Source organism: Pleurodeles waltl, chromosome 7 (genome assembly GCF_031143425.1).
Source record: "Pleurodeles waltl isolate 20211129_DDA chromosome 7, aPleWal1.hap1.20221129, whole genome shotgun sequence".
Lineage (NCBI taxonomy): Eukaryota > Metazoa > Chordata > Amphibia > Caudata > Salamandridae > Pleurodeles > Pleurodeles waltl.
Genome location: NC_090446.1, coordinates 512,422,644 through 512,444,998, shown reverse-complemented (window position 1 = coordinate 512,444,998; position 22,355 = coordinate 512,422,644). Strand labels below are relative to the sequence as shown.

Genomic DNA, 22,355 nt, shown 5'->3' with positions numbered 1-22,355 from the left:
TTTGTTAACTTTGGGCCAATCAGTGGATTTTTGCTCTGATTTCAATGGACAGGGCCAATAGCTTTTAAGGACTGACCCAGTAGTCTTCCTTTTTATCTAAATATGGAAGGTACATCTTTGGCTCTAATTTTCTTGTGCCTCCTGACAGGAGTTGGAGCAAAGATGGCTGCTTCTTGACTGTTATCAAAGCAATACATGTTATTTACCTGCAACACATAGTTTGCAGCCTCACATCCTGCACAATCCAGAATAGTGAGATTTTTTAAAAACTATTGTGGGTACTTAGAGCTATTGCTTTAACCACGGTATGCTAGATTTGAACTGAAACAATCAAGCACCCACTAATGGTGAATTAGGGTTACTATTTCAATATGTAAATATAAATTTCTTGCTGCATTATATGTCCATCCTAAAATAATCCTCAACAATGATTTCACTATTACTTTATATTATATTATAATAGTATAATGCAGAAGAGATCGATGCCAATGTGAGATACTTAGGAGAGTGAAACTGAGACTGAAAATAAAGCGAAAACTAAGGTGGTGCAACTTTCCTGTCATGCATCATCTTCTAAGCAAGCCATTTCATCTAACAGGTCACTGGAAACACCACCCGTCGTTGAACAGATAGGAAACTAACTATTGCAGATGGACTGTGTCGAATTAGAAGCCAAGACAGCATAAGATTAGAGTAAAAGCAGAACAGAAGAAAGCATTAGAGTGAAAAATATGTAAAAAAGAATATAAACCAGAAGGCGGTTCTTCTCGGTCTATGCCCCTGCAATATGGAGAGGCCACTCTGATGTGAGAATTGCTTCATCTCCCTTTTCAAGGTTCATTAGCCTCCATCAAAACAGGGATTCACCCATCTCCAATCTAGATCTACACCTCTATCCCTTGAGATATTTACAATGTAACTGGATAATAAGAGGAATCCCTGCATTTGGCTTGAGAGCAATGTAGACCAAAATAAATTCTGAGGTGAACTTTATTTGAATGTTCAAAGTCATTTTCCACACCTAACTTGTACATCCCGAAAGGCATACAGAAAAGAAGAAGAAAATGCAGGTATGCACGCACAGATCACCCGTAGAAAAGGCAAAGCCAAGACTCCAACATTATGCTACACACCTGACGTGTAATTTTCCCCAAAGTTCTAATGCTGGGTGATATGAGGGCATAGAAATGGCAAGATTATTTTTTAATTTTCTTGAAACACATATCTAAACACTGAGGAAAAAAATCAGACACTAATTCAAATCCCATATGAAATGTATCAAGTACAGAAGCTGTCATGACAGGCAATTGTATATGGTATCACCACAAGTACAGAGGTCACAGACCAGGAAACAGGTAACATCATCAACAACTCCGTATCCTTTTTTTTTTTATTTAGATATTTTATAAATCGTTTCAGGTTGTTCTGGAAACCCCAGCACCCTGCTATTGTTATCTCATTTGGTCTAAGGGAAATATGTACACTGGGCACAAAAAAAGAGTAGGAATGGAAAAATGTTGTTTCGGGCATTTACCTTGTCGGATTCCGGCAGCTCTATGGGTACGGGAGGGCAGCACGCAGCATCGGGACTTACTCCTTAGGGCCTTTAGAGTCCTTGGGAACCTGTGAGCCTTTTCTATTTTCTGTTGTAGAAGTGAATCACAGATTAGAAATCATAAAAACAATTTTAACTCAGCTCTCTGTGATCCGAATCTGACCCCATCTGTAGCCAAACGCTAACTGGAGGCGTGATGATACACTAGGTTATTGTTCTCCAAATATCTGAAGACTATAGATTGTGCTACTAAATTAACTCATCCAAACATTTTTGGGGAAGTTATGCTTGAGAGCAGTTGTCAGAACTACATGGTGCTAGGAAACCTTGCTCGGTACACAAGAGCCTGTACATTAATGTAGCAACCCCATAATAACCGGGAGACAAAAGGAGGAAATATGATGGCACCGAGACATAGTGCAAGTAAAGTTATACTGATGGTTCAGACACCTGTGGAATCGATGGTGTAACTAGAAAATGGGAAGCTAGACCAGTGTAAATGGTCAGTGGCTAGGTATGCACTTGATTCAACTGGTTAGATGTAGGACAGGAGGCACAATGTGTGATGCCAGTGCTTTTAGGATTCGCTTCCTCAGCCAATAAATGGGATAATCTGGTCTCCTCGGGACCTGCAACTCAAAGCGCACACAGAGGTCTCATACAAGCAAGGAGCTGTAGTATCATACTAACTGTAATCACTGCATTGGTCTAGAGCCAACACAGCCAATGCAGTACCAAGAGACGTATGCCCCTGCAGAGAATCATGGTCTACGGAAGGCCGCCCTGAGAATTAACACTGCAATCTACTATACTCTGGAATTCATCCATGATTTTGCATTCAACATTGTCCTAAGATCTAACCACTGGCAGCAACCATCCCATGCACTCTCCAAAGCCTCCTGCAGCAGGTGGATTCCTTATATATCTTTTCCCAGGTGACTTCTGTTTAAAGGCAGGGAGCCAGGTAAGCAGTATGTTTAACTTTTGTGAAGTCTGACCTTAATTTTTTTTCAGTTATCATTTTGGGATATCAAACACTAACCTCTCCCTTACTATTTGTGCCTCAACGCTGTCCTATATGGTGTTCTGAATCATGGGTGGTTTCAGATTCACATACTTTCTTTTTTTATCCTGAAAGATACAGCATTGTAATCTCCATCCTACTCTCCTTTCCGCGGCTGTTGCCACATTATTCCTGGCTTTATCCTGAGTACTTGCAGTATTTTGGAGAATCAAATCTGCTATGAAAGATTTACTCTTAACATCTACGGTATTACCCAAGGAAAGACTCTATCACTGTCTCACTGCTTAGTTTAATTTTCCTGACTTTCACTTTATTAATCTGTGTTTCACTCCAACCATGTTTGGGCTACCTGGCTAAAGACTTGTTTACAACCCTCTGATTCACACAAAACTGTCTCTGTTTTAGAATTGACAGAGTACATTTTTTACTCCACTAGATCGTCATTTTTTTTCTTGTCTGGATTACAGTATATCAATTTAGACAAAGCTTCACGTAGCCTGCTTCTGCAAAGAAGATTTTCCACTGTCAAGCTGTATACCACAGTGCTTGTTGGATGTAAGCACCATATGCCGTACTGAATCATAAGCTATGATGAATTAAGAGCTTAAGCAATTCTCCCACTTTATTCCATCTTCTGTGCCATTCACTGCTCATACCTTGTGGTTTGCTGGTAGCAATTTTAGGGACTCTCAAGTTGTTTTACCTGCATCATCTCGTCCTGAAACTGCTGTCCCCCTTCACGACCATAGACAGGGCAGAAACTGCAGTCATGAACCACTATATCAAGATGCTGTGAAAAAAAAAAGTCCAAGTTGAGAAAACTAGGCACAAAACAATTATTATAATAGTTCTATCTAATGTGCCTACAAGAAAATCTTACAACTTAAACACCATGGAAGAGCAATGCACAGTCCCAGGGAATATATGCACCAGTGAAGGCCATGGAATAAGAGTATGGGAAGGACAAAATAAAAATGACTTAGATTGAACAAATTTGCGAATGACACTGAAAAGTTTATTTAGGGGTTGTGTACAGCACCAGATGTTATAATGTGACCACTTTAGCGACCGAGGTGTAGCATGGGAATATGACCATCACGCATCCATTTAGACTCGGGGAGGGAATTGCCAGTTGGAATTTCTCATGACAGTGGCCAATTTGAGCAGCGCGGTTTTCAGGGGTCTTATAAAACTAAGGTAGTTTAGTTCTGTATGGGGATTGGGCTCCAAGCATCCACAGTCTGGAGTCCAGGGCACCTGTTATATGGATGGTTGGTGGGTCTCGTTGGATGTGCCAGTTAGAAGAACTTGCCTGTAAGTGGTAGTTGCCAGTTTCTGAAGCAGGGCAGCCATCTTGCTCCAGTGGTTCTCATGCATGATGCAGAACATTTTTTATTCAATATTTGATTCCACCAAGACCCACTGTAAATGTATGTAGTGTGGTCTTGAGTGGCTGCATCTTTGTAATATACATACATTCTTGCTGATGATTGAACAATTTCAGGACGTTCAATGAGATTTTGTGGTAGTACTTCTAATATGCCATCACCAGGGCTCATGTCTCAGTACTCCAAACATGCCAACATCCGGACATACGTTCATACACTCCTAGATTTTATGACAAGACCGGAGGCTCCTATTATGCGTTTCTTTTCTTGCTTTAATAAAACAGCAGCAAGTGAAGAAAACTACAAATCCCATGAGCGCAGAGAAAACCAGCCATTGGGAAACAAGTTGTAGTCCATTTATAATAACCAATGAACATCAATGTATGCTATTATGACGTAACTGGACTGCGAACAGCCCTCTTTTCTTGCTGCTCGCAGCCAGTTAAGTCATTTTTCTTCATTAGTCCACGTTTATTATATGTTTTAACTGTAAACGTTGTTTTTAATGTATGTAATTTATTGTGCTTACTCGCGCTGCTTTGTGCTATTGTCAACCTTGTTTGCCTTCTTAGACGGCAAGTTGCCGCATTCGTTTTCCCCTGCTGCTCGCGCGCTCTCCTTCGCACGCGCTGCACTCCTTAAGAATGGTTTCAACCGTTCCTCAGGCGTCGTGCCGTTATTCTCGGCCCGCGCTTGAGGAACGAGGTGTTTTGCCGTCTGCCTCGCGTTTCAGAAACAAAGTCTTTCCAGCCCCCACGCTTACCAGACACGTTTTTGACCCGACGAGCTCCACTATTCTGTGTCAACTCACAGTAGGACGTTTCTTCATTTCCTTTCCCAGTTAACCCTTTAACTCCTGGTTTGACTGTCTATTCCTTGTGCCTTCAGTTTCCCACAGTAAATATGATGTCTGGCAGTTCCACTTCACTTCAGGTTGATCTTGGGGAAGTTTCTGCCATAAACAGGACATAAATGTGTTTATACAGAACTCTGTACAGCAAGCTGTGAATAGTTCTATAAATAAATAAATCAAAAAATCTGGAATCTTCAGTTTTGAAAATTCTCAACAAGTCTTTATCAGCCCAGTCTGCAGGGGAGTGCAGACAGCGCACTTCACCCATATAAAAAAATATACACAAAAATCGGCGCTAAAGATTTGTGAGGTTCCCTCACCCATGGCAGAGGACGCGGTTCCTCAAAAGGCTCCAACTAAGGAGAATAAAATTCCAGAAAGTGCATCTCATTCACAAAAACGCAAGGCAAAAACTAAACACATTATGGGGGTCATTACGACCCTAGAGGCCGGCGGTATGTTGGCGGTAACACCGCCAAAAGGCTGGCGGTGTTCCGCAAGCAATTATGACAGTGGCGGAATTGCCACGGCCATACCGCCGGCCCCTCCATTTTCCCGCCAGGATTCCGTCTGGCGGTCATAATCCCCAGGGCAGCGGTGCAAGCACCGCTGCCCTGGGGATTATGAGTCCCCGACCGCCGGCCTGTCCATGGCGGTACACACCGCCATGGAAAGGCCGGCGGTAAGGGGACTTGGGGTGCCCCTGGGGGCCCCTGCACTTGGCATTCGGGCAGTGAAATGCACGACGGGTGCTAATGCACCCGCTGCACATCAGCATTGCCGCTGGCTCTATTACGAGCCGGCTGCAATGTTGATGTGACATTTCCGCTGGGCCAGCGGAAATGTCATAATAGGGAGACAGAAATACCGCCGGCAATGACGGTATTCTGTCTCCCGCGGCCTCGGCGGTCTTTTGAAAAGACAGCCGAGGTCGTAATGACCCCCTATGTCTCCTTTAATAATTTCCTCCATACCGGACACTGATGATGATGTATCTGATGCAGATTCAGATGCTGATCCATCTGACCATGATGATTTTTTTTCTTCGCCTATTTCCAAGAAGCCTAAACTTTCCTTCTTCACTCCCAAACCGCTTCTGGATTGCGAAGGTTTGCCTATGTTTGATCCCTCTTTTATTTTACACCCCTATTCGACTGAATGGTTCCCAGCCGCCCATGTGGGGGATTATGTGTCGGCCAAATAATTTTGTCCACTGGATAAACAAACACGAGCCAAGCTCAGATCAGAGAGTCCTCTTCCCTCTCTTGCGCATAAGTCTTCCACTACGCCTACCATTGACCAACCCATCCTAACATTCTTCAACAAATTTGGCAAAGATCCTCGGAAAGGTATTGATAAAGCCTGGTCCTCTTGTCAGGACTAACTGTTGGATGTCATTGGCCCTCTCACCCATATATTTGACATGGCTGAATCCGCCAGAATCGATGGCTCTTTTATTGATCCCGAGGAACTCTCCCTATGGGTTCAGAGGTCTGTTTGCCTTCTGGGGAACGCTAACGCTGCTATTTCTCAAGGAAGGCGCAAAGGTATTCTACTCAAACTAGACCCTAAACTTGTACACCTGGCCACAATCCAATCTCAGGTTAAAACAGAGGGCTTTCTATTTGGTGACAACTTTATTAAAGAACTGGGCAAATACGAAGCCACTTTTACCTCGCTGGACAAGGCTCAACAGTCTTTAAAGAAAATGTTTAACCAGCGGTATTTTGCCAGGGCTGGCAGAGGCTGGAACTGCTTTGCCAGCCGCTCCTACTACAATCAAGGCTCCGGTGTCAACTACAACACAGCCTACCAAGAATTCAGGCCACAGTTTTATCCGCAAAGGGCCAGAGGTTTTCGCACCAGAGGCTTCAGGAATGCCAGAAATGCCAACCAAATAGGTAAATCCTTTCCTTTCTCATGTCTCCGTGGGAGGTCGCCTTTGTCATTTTTTCCCAAATTGGTTATTAATCACCTCAGATCCTTGGGTTCTAAACACCATTCAGGGTTATACGATAGAATTCTACTCAACCCCAGTGCAAGCCGTTGCTCCTCCTCTTCCTTGTTCTCTACAGATATGTCTGCTCTTATTTCTTCGGAAGTCCAGTCTCTTCTGCAAAAACAAGCCATTGCTCTCACTCATCCAGATCCTTCAGGTTTCACCAGCTCCATTTTCTTGGTTCAAAAGAAGAACAAGAAAACGCGACCTGTTATCAATTTCAAGTTTTTAAACCAGTTTGTTGTTTACCGCCATTTCAAGATGGAAACCATCCTCCATCTCAGAGACTCTCTGCTTCAGAACGATTGGATGGTTCGTTTGGATTTGCAGGATGCTTACTTGGTCGTCCCGATCCACCCAGAACACAAGAAGTTTCTCCAATTCAAATGGCTCGACCAATTCTTTCACTTTACATCTCTACCTTTCAATCTCTCTTCAGCTCCACGGTGTTTCACCAAACTCATGAAGCGAGTGGTGGCTCACCTCAGGGTGTAAGACTTCTCATTTATCTGGACGACATTCTCCTCATGAGTCAATTGCCACAAATACTTACAACTCACCTCAATCTAACCTGTGCTCTTCTATCAGACTTGGGTTTCATCATCAACAAGGAGAAATCTCTTCTTCTCCCTACCCAAAGTATAGAATTCTTAAGTTTTCTAATAAATTCAGTTTCGGCCACCCTGCTACTTCCTTCTGCAAAAATAAAATCTATAAAGTCAGAGATTCTTCAAGTATTACGTAATTCGTCCATTTCCCTAAGAACTCTCCCCGCGTCGTCGGTCTTCTTTCTTCTTCCATTCAGGCTATATTTCCAGGTCCCTTGCATTACCGGGCCCTTTAGCGTTTAAAGATTCAACATTTACGCAAAGGGCTTTCTTACGCAGACACTATTCCTCTGGATCACGATTCTCGTACAGAACTGCAATGGTGGACAGACCATTTAGATGCCTGGAACGGAAGAACTCTCTTTCCATCAGCCCCATATCTTGTATTAGAGTCAGATGCAAGCCTAACCGGCTGGGGGGCCCATTGTGGTCCAATCTCGACTGGAGGTTCATGGTCATTAGAGGAGTCCAAATTGCATATCAATTGTTTAGAGATGCTTGCAGGCTCCTTTGCAATCAGAAGCCTCGCAAAGAACAAGGTCTGTTGTGCTATCCTTTTCAGGATGGACAATATTTTGGCAGTCTGTTACATAAACCATCTTGGGGGTACAAGATCCAAACCGCTAGCAGAATTAGCAAAGAGTTTTTGGGAATTCTGCCTTGCAAACCAAATTTCAGTTCATGCAGAGTATCTTCAGGGGACTCTCGACTCCATTACCGATTGGCTCTCTCGTCATCTCCACGACTCAAGCGATCGGAAGCTCCATCCCGCGATTTTTAATTTTCTGCAGAACAAATGGGGGCCCCTGACGATCGATTTGTTTGCGTCTCGCCTCAATTCGCAACTCCCTCAATTTTGCAGTTGGCGTCCGGATCCTTTGGCCCTGGCCTCCGATGCATTTCTTCAAGACTGGTCCAAGTCCCTTTCTTACGCTCTTCCCCCCTTTGTTATGATCAGCAGGGTGCTAGCTCAGGTTTGCCGTCAGCAAGCCACTTTAATTCTTATTGCTCCATTCTGGCAATCCCAGATTTGGTTTCCAACTCTTCTGGAACTAGCCATAGATTTTCCTAATTCTCAATCCTACTTTCCCAGACCTCCTTTTGGACCCTCTGAAGCGCCCTCACAACCTCATTTTGGACAACCTTCTTTCTCTTTCAGCATGGAAAATTTCGGGAATTCCCAACATTTCCCTCTCATTTCGTCACAAGCTTCGGAATATATCAGACAGTCCTGGGCTCCTGGAACAAGAAAACCTATAAGTCAGCTTGGGCTTTATGGCATAGCTGGTGTCTGGGAAAACACATCAATTCCCTTTCAGCAGATGTCACTTTTATAGTGAATTTTCTTGCCGCCGAGGCTAGTAAGTGAAGAAGCCCTTGAATGGGACAAAACGCGTTGGCTACTTGTTGAAGGAATCTGTAGATCATGAATAAAGCATCTTTCACAAAAGAAGCAGAGACTCTTCTGAAGACTTTCTTCTATTATGAGAGTATATAACTGTAGGAAGCTGGCTCTGTATATAATATACTATCTCAAAATGAGAGATACTGTGCACAGAGTACAAGGGTTCCCCAAGAGGCTTGACAGAGGCAATAATAGATAATACTAATGCTCTATTTGTGGTAGTGTGGTCGAGCAGTTAGGCTTATCAGAAGGTAGTGTTAAGCATTTGTTGTGCACACACAGGCAATAAATGAGAACAAACACTCAATGATTCTGGGAGCAGACCAGGGGGGTTTTGCAGAGCACTGGTGGGGAGGACAAGTAGGCACACAAAATACACCCACAGGGGTGGCCGGGTGCAATGGGCAAACAAGGCATCAGGTTTGTGATAGAGATCAAAGGAGGGACCTGGGGTCACTCAGACAATGCAGGCAGGGCACAGGGGGACTCTCGGGCCAGCCACCGACTGGGCAAGGGTGAGGGCCGCCTGCTGGTCACTACTGCACTGGTGGTTGGTTCCTCATGGGCTTGGGGGCTGCGGGCGCAGTGCTTCTTCCTGGCGTCGGGTTTCTTTGTTACTGGGCAGTCGGGGTCCTTGGGATTCCCTCTGCAGGCGTCGTCATGGGGGTGCAGAGAGGTTGGCTCAGGGTGGACACGTCGTCGGAGTCACCTGGGGGTCCTTTCTGCAGCATTGGTTTCTCTGGACACGGGCCAGGGGTGTCGGGTGCAGAGTAGTGGAGACTCGCACTTCTGGGGTGAGTTGAGGGTCCCTTTAAAGATGGTTTCTACTTGTTGCTTTAGACAGGGCCGCTGTCCACAGGAGTTTCTTTGTCCTTTGGGGTTGCAAGGCAGTCCTCTGAGTCGGCAGAGGTCGCTGGGCCCGCAGGATGCGTCGCTGTTGCAGGTTCTTTGAATCAGTAGACCGGCTGGTAGGGCTGGGGCCAAAGCAGTTGTCATCTTTCTTCTCCCCTGGGTGTTCAGGTCAGCAGTTCTTCTTCTTGTTAGGTCATCAGTAATCTGATTTCCTGGGTTCAGGGTCGCCCCTAAATACTAAATTTAAGAGTGTGTTTAGGGCTGGAGGGCAGTAGCCAATGGCTACTGTCCCTGAGGGTGGCTACACCCTCCTTGTGCCTCCTCCCTTTGGGGAGCGGGGCACATCCCTAACCCTATTGGGCTAAATCCTCCAAAGCAAGATGGAGGATTTTCTAAGGAGGGGGTCACATCTGCTCTGATCACCTTAGGGGTGGACCTGGCTGAGGGGGGGGGACTCCTCTTTGTTTTTCTCATTATCTCCCTAGACTTGCCGCCAAAAGTGGGGGCTGTGTCCGTGGGGCAGGCATTTCCACTAGCTGGAGTGCCCTGGGGCGTTGTAACACCAGGCTTGAGCCTTTGAGGCTCACCGCCAGGTATTACAGTTCCTGCAGGGGGAGGTGTGAAGCACCTCCACCCAGGATAGGCTTTGTTCCTGGTCACAGAGTGCACAAAGGCACTCACCCCATGTGGCCAGAAACTAGTCTTGAAGTGGCAGGCCGGCAGAGACCAGTCAGCCTAGCACTAGCAGTTGGGCTGGCATGCAGGGGGCATCTCTAAGATGCCCTCTGTGTGCATTTCTCATTAAATCCCACACTGGCATCAGTGTGGATTTATTGTGCTGAGAAGTTTGATACCAAACTTCCCAGAATTCAGTGTAGCCATTATGGAACTGTGGAGTTTGTGTTTGACAAACTCCCAGACCATATACTCTTTATGACTACCCTGCACTTACAATGTCTACGAATTGGCTAAGAAATTGTAGGGGCATAGTGCTCATGCAGCTATGCCCTCACCTATGGTATAGTGCACCCTGTCATAGGGCTGTAAGGCCTGCTAGAGGGGTGACTTACCTATGCCACAGGCAGTGGACTATGGGCATGGCACTCTGAGGGGAGTGCCATGTTGACTTAGTCTTTTTCTCCCCACCAGCACACACAAGCTGTGTGGCAGTGTGCATGTGCTGAGTGAGGAGTCCACAGGGTGGCAACATACATGATGCAACCCTTAGAGACCTTCCCTGGCCACATGGCCCTTGGTACCAGGGGTACCTTTTACAAGGGACTTATATGTGTGCCTGGGCTGTGCCAATTGTGGAGACAAAGGTACAGTTTTAGGGAAATAACACTGGTGCTGGGGCCTGGTTAGCAGTGTCCCAGCACACTTTCAATCAAAGCTGGCATCAACAAAAGGCAAAACGTTAGGGGGTAACCATGCCAACAGTGGCATTTTCTTACAATAACGGAATGTTTTTTGGGTATACATGAAAATCGAATATGAAGGAATGGAAAGGACTTTCCCATGGATTTATATAATCTGGATGTTTAAATGTAGCCAATTGTTTGATGTGACCAGTGGTTGGGTTTTCGTTTGATTACATAGCTCCCGATATATCAGAATAGTAAAGAAGTATGAGTGAGTGAGACATGTAGAGAGGGATAAAGGGATACATTGTGTTACCTTTCCAACTGTTTTAGTAACAAACTGTGAGGGGGAAAAAGGGGCTTGATTCAGCTGGGGGAGAACAAAGACAGCTGAAAATTGAGCACAATGGGACGTTTAGGGTAATAGGCTACCTGTGAATTAGGGTGTCAGGCATGTAGAGGGCAGCAGCATAGAGTTGCAGGGAGGTGGGTGTTTAGGGGCAAAGGTCTATCTGGTGTTAATCCATATACCTGTATTTTGACTGAAATGTCATTCCAGCTCACTATTCCAAAACTAAAACAAGCACTGGCAAAACTAATCAGTCTGGTGTTGCCTTCCAGCTTCTTGACTTTGTCAATTCTTCTGTCAATATGGTTTTAGTCCATTTTTTGTTGTATGATTTTAATAAACCATTTTTGTGGAAGCTATCCAACTGTAGTCAATATTAAATAAAAGGGGCAACCCCCCCACAAATTTTAGTTGGTAAAAGAAACCCAGTACAATTGTAGTCCCTGGCAATGAAGGGAACTACTTTGTATTTAGATGTGTTGCTTGTGAAAGAAATGAATGCCATCACTCACAGTGAAGTTAGCCAATGGCCGAAGTGGTTTGAATCACTGGCCCATGATGCCTGCTGTAGAAGGCAGAAGAGAAATGTGAATGACACAACAGCAGACCAGTGGGTGAAGGGAGCACACATTTGGGGGCGCCACTGATAAGCAATGCACTGTTTGGTAACAATTATGGACTTGCTGAACCTCAAAATATTTAAAGTTAGCAACAACACTTATGTTTTTCGTGTGACAGTTACTTGCCTTTAATGAAGAAAAGTGCCCATTGGGGTTTATAAATCTGACATTTGGTGGAATACAATCATATTCAGCAGGCAAAAATCGACAGGTTACATTTTAGTAGACGCATGCTTCTTCTCCTAATCAGACTTCAGCTTCAAGTCCAACAGAAGTGTCCCCAGAACAGGAGTAAACCTTTACCACAAAACGAGCTGAATTATTAGGCTTGCACTTGTCACTGACTAAATGCGAACCCAATGGTCTGCCTTGAATTCGGCTACTTAAAAGTAGTATTCTTTTGAGACACTAAGGCCGCAGGGTTGTTATAAAAATGCAATACTAACGAAATTCCTGCTCTGGAGCCTGTCAGGCTAACCTGCTGAGCTGCCCGTGATTTGTGTGGCCCTGAAGTGAGGAAGAGACTGTTCATGAACAGCACTGTGAGCATGAGCCTTGCAAAGTGCAATGTCAGCGCCCCAGAAGGGAAGAGCTACTGCACGGGCACGAAGCACGACATAATGACAAAGAAGCGTAACAGCAGAGTGACCACACGCTTTAGGGCCGCCATTTCAACATGCCACTCTAGTTTGGTAAAAAAGAAAGAAAACAAAGCCAAAGTTAAAGGTGGGGTAGGGTTACTTTGAACTGCTGCTGATTGTAGGAGGCTGGCCTGGCTTATAGTGGGTACCCTGTGGTACTTACACCCTGTGCCAGGTCCAGTTATCCCTTATTAGTAGAATAGAGGTGTTTCTAGCAGCTTAGGCTGAAAGAAGGTAGCTATGGCAAAGCAGCTTAGGCTGAACTAGGAGGCATGCAAAGCTCCTACTATACCACTTATATCATATGCACAATATCATAAAAAAACACAATACTCAGAGTTACTAAAAATAAAGGTACTTTATTTTTGTGACAATATGCCACAAGTATCTCAGTGAGTACCCTCAGTAAGAAGGTAAGTAATATACACAAGTTATATGTACACAAACCCAAAACAGGTAAATAAGAGTCAGAAAAGTAATGCAAACAGTGTAGAATTACAATAGATTGCAATAGGCAGACTTAGGTCTAGGGGCAACACAAACCATATACTCCAAAAGTGGAATGTGAATCACGAATGGACCCCAGACCTATGGGAGCTTGTAGAGGGTTGCTGGGACTGTAAGAAAACAGTCAGGGTGTCCAATTCACCCCACCCCAAGACCCTGAAAAGTAGGAGTAAAGTACACCTACTACCCCAAAAGAACACAATAGTCGTGATAGGGGGATTCTGCAAGAACAATAAACACCAGCAAGGCACTGAAGGTGGATTCCTGGATCTGAGGCCCTGCAAGGCGAGGGGACCAAGTCCAAGAGTCGCCAAGTGTCCAGGGGTGCAGGAGCCCAGAAAACCCCGGATGAAGGTGCATGGAAGCTGCCTCCGGGTGGAAGAAGCTTGGAGTTCTGCAACAACGAAGAGGACTAGGAACTTATCCTTTGGATGGAAGATGTTGCACGTCGCGATGAAGACTGCAGAAGTGTCACCACGCAGAAATACCACAAACAAGCCTTGATAGCTGCAAGGGTCACGGTAGAGGTTTTTGGGTGCTGCTGGGGACCAGGAAGGACCAGGATGTCGTCCCTTGGAGGAGGAGACAGAGGGGGCGCTCAGCAACTCAGAGAGCCCCCACAGAAGCAGGCAGCACCCGCAGAAGTACCGGAGCAGGCACTTAGAAGATTTCTGAGCCGGAGCTGGCTCAAAGTCACAAAGGAGGGCCCCACGACGTCGGAGTCCAACTCAGAGGGTTGAGCACTGTAGGACGGAGTGCTGGGGACCCAGGCTAGGCTGTGCACGAAGGAATCCTTGGAGGAGTGCACAGAAGCCGGAGCAGCAAATCACGCAGTACACAGGTTTGCAGTCTAGCGTGGGGAGGCAAGGACTTACCTCCACCAAACTTGGACTGAAGGATCACTGGACTGTGGGGGTCACTTGCATAGAGTTCCTATGTTCCAGGGACCACTATCGTCAGGATGAGAGGGGACCCTGAGGACCAGTGATGCAGTCTTTTGGTGCCTGCGGTAGCAGGGGGAAGATTCCGTCGACCCACAGGAGATTTCTTTGCTTCCAGTGCAGGGTGAAGGCAGATGACCCCCAGAGCATGCACCACCAGGAAACAGTTGAGAAAGCCGGCAGGATGAGGCGCTACATTGTTGCTGGTAGTCGTCTTGTTACTTTGTTGCGGTTTTTCAGGCGTCATGGAGCAGTCAGCGGTCGATTCTTGGCAGAAGTCAAAGAGGGAAGTGCAGAGGAACTCTGGTGAGCTCTTGCATTTGTTATCTGAAGAATTCCCCAGAGGAGAGACCCTAAATAGCCAGAAAAGGAGGATTGGCTACCAAGAAAGGAGGATTGGCTACCAAGAGAGGTAAGAGTCTGTCAGAGGGGGTCTCTGACGTCACCTGCTGGCACTGGCCACTCAGAGCAGTCCAGTGTGCCCCCAACACCTCTGTTTCCAAGATGGCAGAGGTCTGGGACAAACTGGAGGAGCTCTGGGCACCTCCCCTGGGAGGTACTGGTCAGGGGAGTAGTCACTCCCCTTTCCTTTGTCCAGTTTTGCGCAAGAGCAGGGCTGGGGGATCCCTGAAACGGTGTAGACTGGCGTATTCAGAGATGGGCACCATCTGTGCCCACCAAAGCATTTCCAGAGGATGGGGGAGGCTATTTCCAAAGGGAGAGGGTGTAACACCCTCTCTCAGAGGAAATCCTTTGTTCTGTCTTCCTGGGCTGGTACTGCCCAGACCCCAGGAGGGCATAATCCTGTCTGAGGGGTTGGCAGCAGCAGCAGCTGCAGTGGAAACCCCGGAAAGGCAGTTTGGCAGTACCCGGGTTCTGTGCTAGAGACCCGGGGGATCATGGAATTGTCCCCCCAATACCAGAATGGTATTGGGGTGACAATTCCATGATCTTAGACATGTTACATGGCCATGTTCGGAGTTACCATTGTGACGCTATACATATACCTATGTATAGTGCACACGTGTAATAGTGTCCCCGCACTCACAAAGTTCGGGGAATTTGCCCTGAACGATGTGGGGGCACCTTGGCTAGTGCCAGGGTGCCCACACACTAAGTAACTTGGCACCCAACCTTCACCAGGTGAAGGTTAGACATATAGGTGACTTATAAGTTACTTAAGTGCAGTGGTAAATGGCTATGAAATAACGTGGACATTATTTCACTCAGGCTGCAGTGGCAGGCCTGTGTAATAATTGTCTGAGCTCCGTACGGGTGGCAAAAGAAATGCTGCAGCCCATAGGGATCTCCTGGAACCCCAATACCCTGGGTACCTAAGTACCATATACAAGGGAATTATATGGGTGTACCAGTGTGCCAATGAGAATTGGTAAATTTAGTCACTAGCCTGTTAGTGACAAATTTGGAAAGCAGAGAGAGCATGACCACTGAGGTTCTGGTTAGTAGAGCCTCAGTGATACAGTTAGGCACCACACAGGGAACACATATAGGCCACAAAAATATGAGCACTGGGGTCCTGGCTAGCAGGATCCCAATGACACATATCAAACACACTGACAACATAGGGTTTTCACTATGAGCACTGGGCCCTGGCTAGCAGGATCCCAGTGAGACAGTAAAAACACCCTGACATATACTCACAAACAGGCCAAAAGTGGGGGGTAACAAGACTAGAAAGAGGCTACCTTCCTACACCAGGGCACTGGGGTTCCAGGGGATCCCTATGGGCTGCAGCATTACTTTTGCCACCCATTGCCATTGCAGCCTGTGTGAAATGGTGCATGCACCATTTCACAGACATTTACACTGTACCAGGTCACATATGTCACCTATATGTCTATCCTTCCAGCCCTGAAGAATAGGTGCAAAGTACCTGTGTGTGAGGGCACCCCTGCACTAGCAGAGGTGCCCCACCGTTGTCCAGGACCATTTTCCCAGACTTCGTGAGTGCGGGGATGACATTTTATGTGTGCACAATGGTAATCCCGAATTCGGCCATCTAAGGTGTCTAACAACTAGGAATTGAACCCCAATACTGATTCTAGTATTGGTTGTACAATCCCATGCGCTCTGGGGGCTCCACAGTGGACCCCCAGTACTGCCATACCAGCCTTCTGAGGTTTTCTGGGCAGCCCCAGCTGCTGCCACCTCACTGACTGTTCTGCCTTCCTGGGCTTGAGCTTCTCAAGCAACAGGAGGGCAGAAACCTAAGGATTTCCTGTGGGAGAGCGGCGTTACACCCTGGAAATGCTTTGAAGGGCACAGATGGTGCCCTCCTTGCATAATCCAGTCTACACTGGTACAGGGACCCCCAGTCCCTGCTCTGGCTCGAAACTGGACAAAGGAAAGGGGAGTGACCACTACCCTGTCCATCACCAACCCCAGGGGTGGTGCACAGAGCGCCTCCAGAGGTGTCCCTGGGTTTTGTCATCTTGGATTCCAAGGTGGTGGGGCACTTTGGGAGCATCTGAGTGGCCAGTGCCAACAGGTGATGTCAGAACCCTCCCCTGATAGGTGCTTACCTGGTTAGGTGACCAACCCCCCATTCAGGGCTATTTAGGATCTCTCCTCAGGGTGTTTCTTCAGATTCGGATTGCAAGACTCCAGCAGGAATCCTCTGCATCATTTACTTCATCTTCTACCGATAGAACAACAGCTGAACCCTCCAGGAACTCGACAAACTGCAACAAAGGAGCAAAGAAGACTTCTGCAACATTGTAACTTCAGCTCCTGCCAGCAACTGCAAGTGTCCAGAACATACATCCTCCGAGGACTACCCATCTTCAGCCTGCATCAGAAGAACCAAAGGAATCTCCTGTGGTGTGACAGAGTCACTTCCTTGCTTCAGCAGGCACCTCTCTGCAGCGATGACCGGTGGCGTGGGTCCCCTCTTCAGACGACGAGAGAGGATCCAGCAACACGGGTGGTGGACTAAAGTGACCCTGAGAGTCCCAACGTCCAGCTGTCGAGCTTTGATGGAGGTAAAAGCTTGCCTTCCCATGCAAGACAGTACCCCCGTGCACCGCATGACCTGCAGTTGCCAAGGCTTGTGTGCGACCTTCCAAGAAGTTCTTCGTGCACAGCACAACTCAGGCCCCCAGCACTCCATCCTGCGGCGCACAGCTTCCTGCGTGGTTCTCCCGCGGCGTGGGATCCCTTTGTGTCGTGCTGCAGAGGCCTACTTTGCACCTTCTTTGTCCCTGTGCTGTCGGACTCCTGTGCGTGCTACCTGGTCTTCTGAGGGCTCTCTGAGTTGCTGAGGGCCCCTCTGTCTTCCCCTACTGGGTAGTGCCACCAGGTTCTTCAGACGACGAGAGAGGATCCAGCAACACGGGTGGTGGACTAAAGTGACCCTGAGAGTCCCAACGTCCAGCTGTCGAGCTTTGATGGAGGTAAAAGCTTGCCTTCCCATGCAAGACAGTACCCCCGTGCACCGCATGACCTGCAGTTGCCAAGGCTTGTGTGCGACCTTCCAAGAAGTTCTTCGTGCACAGCACAACTCAGGCCCCCAGCACTCCATCCTGCGGCGCACAGCTTCCTGCGTGGTTCTCCCGCGGCGTGGGATCCCTTTGTGTCGTGCTGCAGAGGCCTACTTTGCACCTTCTTTGTCCCTGTGCTGTCGGACTCCTGTGCGTGCTACCTGGTCTTCTGAGGGCTCTCTGAGTTGCTGAGGGCCCCTCTGTCTTCCCCTACTGGGTAGTGCCACCAGGTTCTTCTTGGTGCTGGGCAGCGCCATCTTCCGCTAACTGCAAGTCTTGTGTGTACCAAGGCTTGTTGGCGGAATCCAGTGAGGAAAACCAGACTGCAATCATCCATCCGGCGTTGGACATCTTCTGCACAAACCAGGAACCCGCATCTGTTTTCTTGGGGGCATAACTGACTTTGTCTTCTCACCGGTGGTTCTTCTTTTGTATCTTCATCCGTGTTAGCAGGGGCTCCTGTTCTCCCTGGATTCTTCAGTGCTTCTTCCACAGGTCTTCAGGTCCAGGAATCCTTTGTCGGTGTCCTGCAGTCTCTTCTGGTTCCTGCAAAATCTTCTATCACAACTTCTTGTGTGTTTCAGGAAACTTACTGTGATTTACTCCTGTTTTCTGGGCTCTGGGGTGGGTTCTATTACTTACCTTTGGTGTTTTCTTACACTCCCAGCGCCCTTGTACACACTACACTTGCCTTGGTGGGAAACCGACTTTCACATTCCACTATTTTAGACTAGGCCCATTGCAACCTATTGTGATTTTCACTTTTTGCACTGTTTTGTAACTGCTACTCTATTGTTTATACTGTGTATATTACTTACCTCCTAAGGGAGTATAGTCTCTAAGGTATTTTTGGCATTTGTGTCACCAAAATAAAGTACCTTATTTTTGTAACACTGAGTATTTTCTTTAATTTTTCTTTGATGTATGGGAGTACTGTGTGACTACAGTGGTATTGCAAGAGCTTTGCATGTCTCCTAGATCAGCCTTGGCTGCTCAGCTACAGCTACCCCCACACAGGCTGGCTGCTAGACTCTGACTACATTTCACTAATAAGGGATAACTGGACCAGGTATAAGGTGTAAGTACCTTTGGTACCCACTACAAACCAGGCCAGCCTCCAACACTGGTGGCAGCGGTGGGATAAGTACTTGCAATTCCCTTATCACTCTGTCATCGGTGCTTTCCACAGGAAAGTGTACTCTATACCTAGAGCTATACAAAAGTATACCTAGTCTTTTCACCTGCTTTCTAAAAGACTAAGAGTTAGGTAGATTAGTTTTTTTTCTTTCCTTTCACTTTACTCTACCTCACTACACTATGTCTTCCTCTGAGGCCACACCCGGAGTCATGGGAACTCCCTATGAGACCCTAACTTTCAAAGTTTTAAGGAGGCTTTGCTCAGAGAGAAGCCTATAGGTGGACCCTAACAAGAATTTCTTTTTAAGTGTCCTTCTCCTGGATGACTATCTACTACATACAATTTGGGCCTCCCAGTACTGACCTGTATTTATACCGCAGAAGAGACAGAAGAGTGACCTATAGCTCTGGACCCCAAAATGGCAATGCTGGGGCTAATGAAGGAATGGGGCGAGCCCAGTGTTGTGCAACTGTTGGTAGATATGGGGATGATGGTAGTGAAATGAGACACTCCACGCAACTAGACATCTGAGGAGGCACTCAGAGAATAAGACTCGTGGGATGGAATACTCTACCCAGACAGAAGAATTTGTGTATAACGCTTTAGTATGCCCCAAGAAACATCCAGAAAGTGCAGGATTTTTAGTGGAACATTATCAGGGCATACTTCCAAACTCTACAATCTATTTACACCTGTTGTTAAACTAATATAAATAGTAGTTAAAAAAGATGAATCAACGTCATGACACTCTTAACAGAGAAAAGAATTGAGAGGCAGGTGTGTGGAAAGTTTCAGATGTTAAAAAATGACAATAAGCAGGGAAGTGATGTGGCACAAAGTGCATAATTTGAAAGTGTCACACTTTAAACAGCATAGCTATCCATCAGTAAACACATTTCTTTGATTTACTTGGAAAACAAGATCTGCGTTTTCAGACAAAAAATGCATCCCTTACTTTCCAATGCTCACAGATTGGCATTTTGCACAGCAGAGCTACCCTTTCGGCCACACATGTCTTAGAATCTGGTTTAAAGTGTCTGATCGATACTCCAGTTGAAACTGGACTTTCAAACTCTTTAATCCAAGAGGAGATCTAGCCTGTGGTATTCTCAGAATTTCAGCCTTGATAATTTGAAATTCTCAATTCTCTTTTGAATGGCTTCCCATCAAGTATTTACCTTAATCGGCTGTAGGGCGAGAGCATCTTCGAGCTCCTCAGACGTGTGAATGAACATCTGTGTTGAAAATATGATATGTTAAGCCTGTAATGTTTATTAAACTATACAAAACCTCTTCAAAACAAGGCAAAACAGTTAAAACTTCAAAGAGCAGGAAGGACACAAGAGGGCTCCTAGAGAGACAATAGGATCACTAAATAAGCAAAAGGGACAAGAGGGTTGAAAGTGACGAAAGCTGTTTGTAAAAGAATTAAGAAATGTGCAGGAGTGATGTGAGTGGTGCAAGAAAGGAACATTACACTAGCAGGATGGTGACATGTAATATCATTTTGGAAGGAAATTCACTGCAGGTCAATAGAAATCAACCTAGACATAGATTTCAGCCGAACCACACCTTTTTAAATTTTTACACAAACAGCCCTCAATGAAATAAAAGAATGTTAAAATTAAATATAGTAAGTTAGGGGATAAGCTTGGCATTTGGGCCAGGGAGGGGAATGAGCCAATCAAATCATCATCGTACCGGGTGGAAGTAGATGTTACCGTCCAGTCTCACTACTTTCCCTCCTGACCAGTTGTCTATTTAGTCCCACCACCTCCGTCATTCACCACCTCAGCCAAGGAAAAAGTCTACAGACATCAGATAGATTACCCTGATGGAGCAGCATCTGTCAAAAGATGGCCTCTTCTTTCAGCATTTCTTAAAATAAATGTGGGTATTGAAAGAGAAGTGGGACACCAGACAGTAATATGGGTTGAAGTGGGTGGCATAGTCAAGCCAAAACCTCCACTCATCCTGTATATTGGACATGCTGTCCTGTACACTCTTCCCTTTGATCTTTGACCCTGGAATGGGTCTGGAGGAAGGGGCAGGTTCTGCCTGCTAATGGCCAGGTGAGAGTGTGGTGAGGCTGACCTAGCTTACTCATATATTCCTCCATCCTTCAACAAGATTTTTCAAAGCTTCTACCTGGAACAATGTGTTGTCTGTGACTGGGCAGGTTGGTAAGTGTGCAGGGTCTAGACTTTGTCAGGACTAAAGGTTTGGAAGGACTGGGAAATGCTAGCACTTATCCCTCCACATCATTCAAAGACATTCCTTTTCAAAATAAATTCTTAACATTAAATGTTTGAAACAAAGACATTCACTTTTTCAGGAAACGTATAAAAGTACAAATTAAATGCAACAATTGTGAGACAATATTTTAAAAAATAAAATACATTTTTGTGTAACCACATGAAAACCAGGGAATAACAATACAGAATATTGTGCTGCCAGACAGACAAGAGTATGTGATATGCAAAGAACAAGTTACTGACATATGAACACTCTTTCTGCTGGATACTCTTTCTAACTGCCGATTCCTCCCCTTGTGAATACTCCCAGATACCAGCCTGGAACCAGAGACCCTACTCAGCAACTCCCACACATGCTGGTTTGGTGTTGTGGGGCTCCACGTCAGGTTCGTCACACCTTGGCAGTAACACTGGAGCTGCAACAGAACCCTTACCTCAGCTCTTCTAAGTCAGTTTCTTTCTGATATCGGTTTGTACAGTCAGATGCAGAGCTTTCGATAATCAGACTGTGCCATTCTGCAAATCACTAGTTGAAATCTTTTTAATTTGGACCCAGTGTGTCCATTTCACAGAACGCGGAGGAGGGTGGGTCAGTGAGGAATCTATGGTGGCAGTGTCTACCAGAAGGATTATTACCGAAGGTAAGTAACCTGTTCTTTTGATGGACACTTCTAACTGCAAACTTCTTACCTTGTGAATAGATACCAAACCAGTACCTCCTCAGGTGGCGGGTCTGTGGAAAGGCTCAGACCAGAAAATCCTGCAAGACTGAATGGGCAAAATGCCCCTCCTGCCGAAACTCGCTATCCAAGTAATAGTATCACGTAAACGTGTGGACTGAGACCCACATAGCAGCCTGGCATGTCTACAAGACAGGCACTCCACACACCAATGCAGTGGTAGCAGCCTTGATCATGGTCGAATGAGTCCATGGGCATCGAGGGGGATGTTTCTTTGCCAATCTATAGCACATTTGAATACAAAAGACAATTCATCAGGATTTTGGGTTTCCGTACTGCCTTTCCTTTCTTTGTTCCAGAGAACCCAATAAAGATTTGATCGTACATCCGATGGTCACTGGAGAAGAGGCAACGGATGTCAGCATGGTGATGGACTGCCTATGTGGAAGGGTCTAACAACTTTCTGGAGGAACACCACCATAGTCCGTAGCACAGGCTTTTCCAGAAAGAAGGTGGTGTACGATTGTTGGACAAAGAGTAGTTGTAGCTCACTCATACGACAAGCTGAAGGGGCTGATGGGGTACACATTAGAAATGTGAGAACCAAATTCAGATCCCATTGTGGCATCACAAAACATTTCAACTGAAACATGTTGAACAGCTTTTTTTAAGGAATGTA

The 22,355-nt window shown here is 46.1% G+C and overlaps 1 protein-coding gene across 3 annotated transcripts in view; it reads right to left on the bottom strand.

Annotated features, from left to right (window-relative positions):
- LOC138304284 (RING finger protein 112-like) overlaps nucleotides 1–22,355 on the bottom strand; it is a 216,941-nt gene that overhangs the window by 96,670 nt on the left and 97,916 nt on the right. For all 3 annotated transcript variants that reach the window (XM_069244216.1, XM_069244215.1, XM_069244217.1), the window contains 3 exons: nucleotides 19,920–19,976; nucleotides 3,283–3,369; nucleotides 1,535–1,643 (listed from right to left, as the gene is read on the bottom strand). In XM_069244216.1, the coding sequence (XP_069100317.1) occupies nucleotides 1,535–1,643; nucleotides 3,283–3,369; nucleotides 19,920–19,976 (253 nt within the window). The remainder of the gene's footprint in view (nucleotides 1–1,534; nucleotides 1,644–3,282; nucleotides 3,370–19,919; nucleotides 19,977–22,355) is intronic.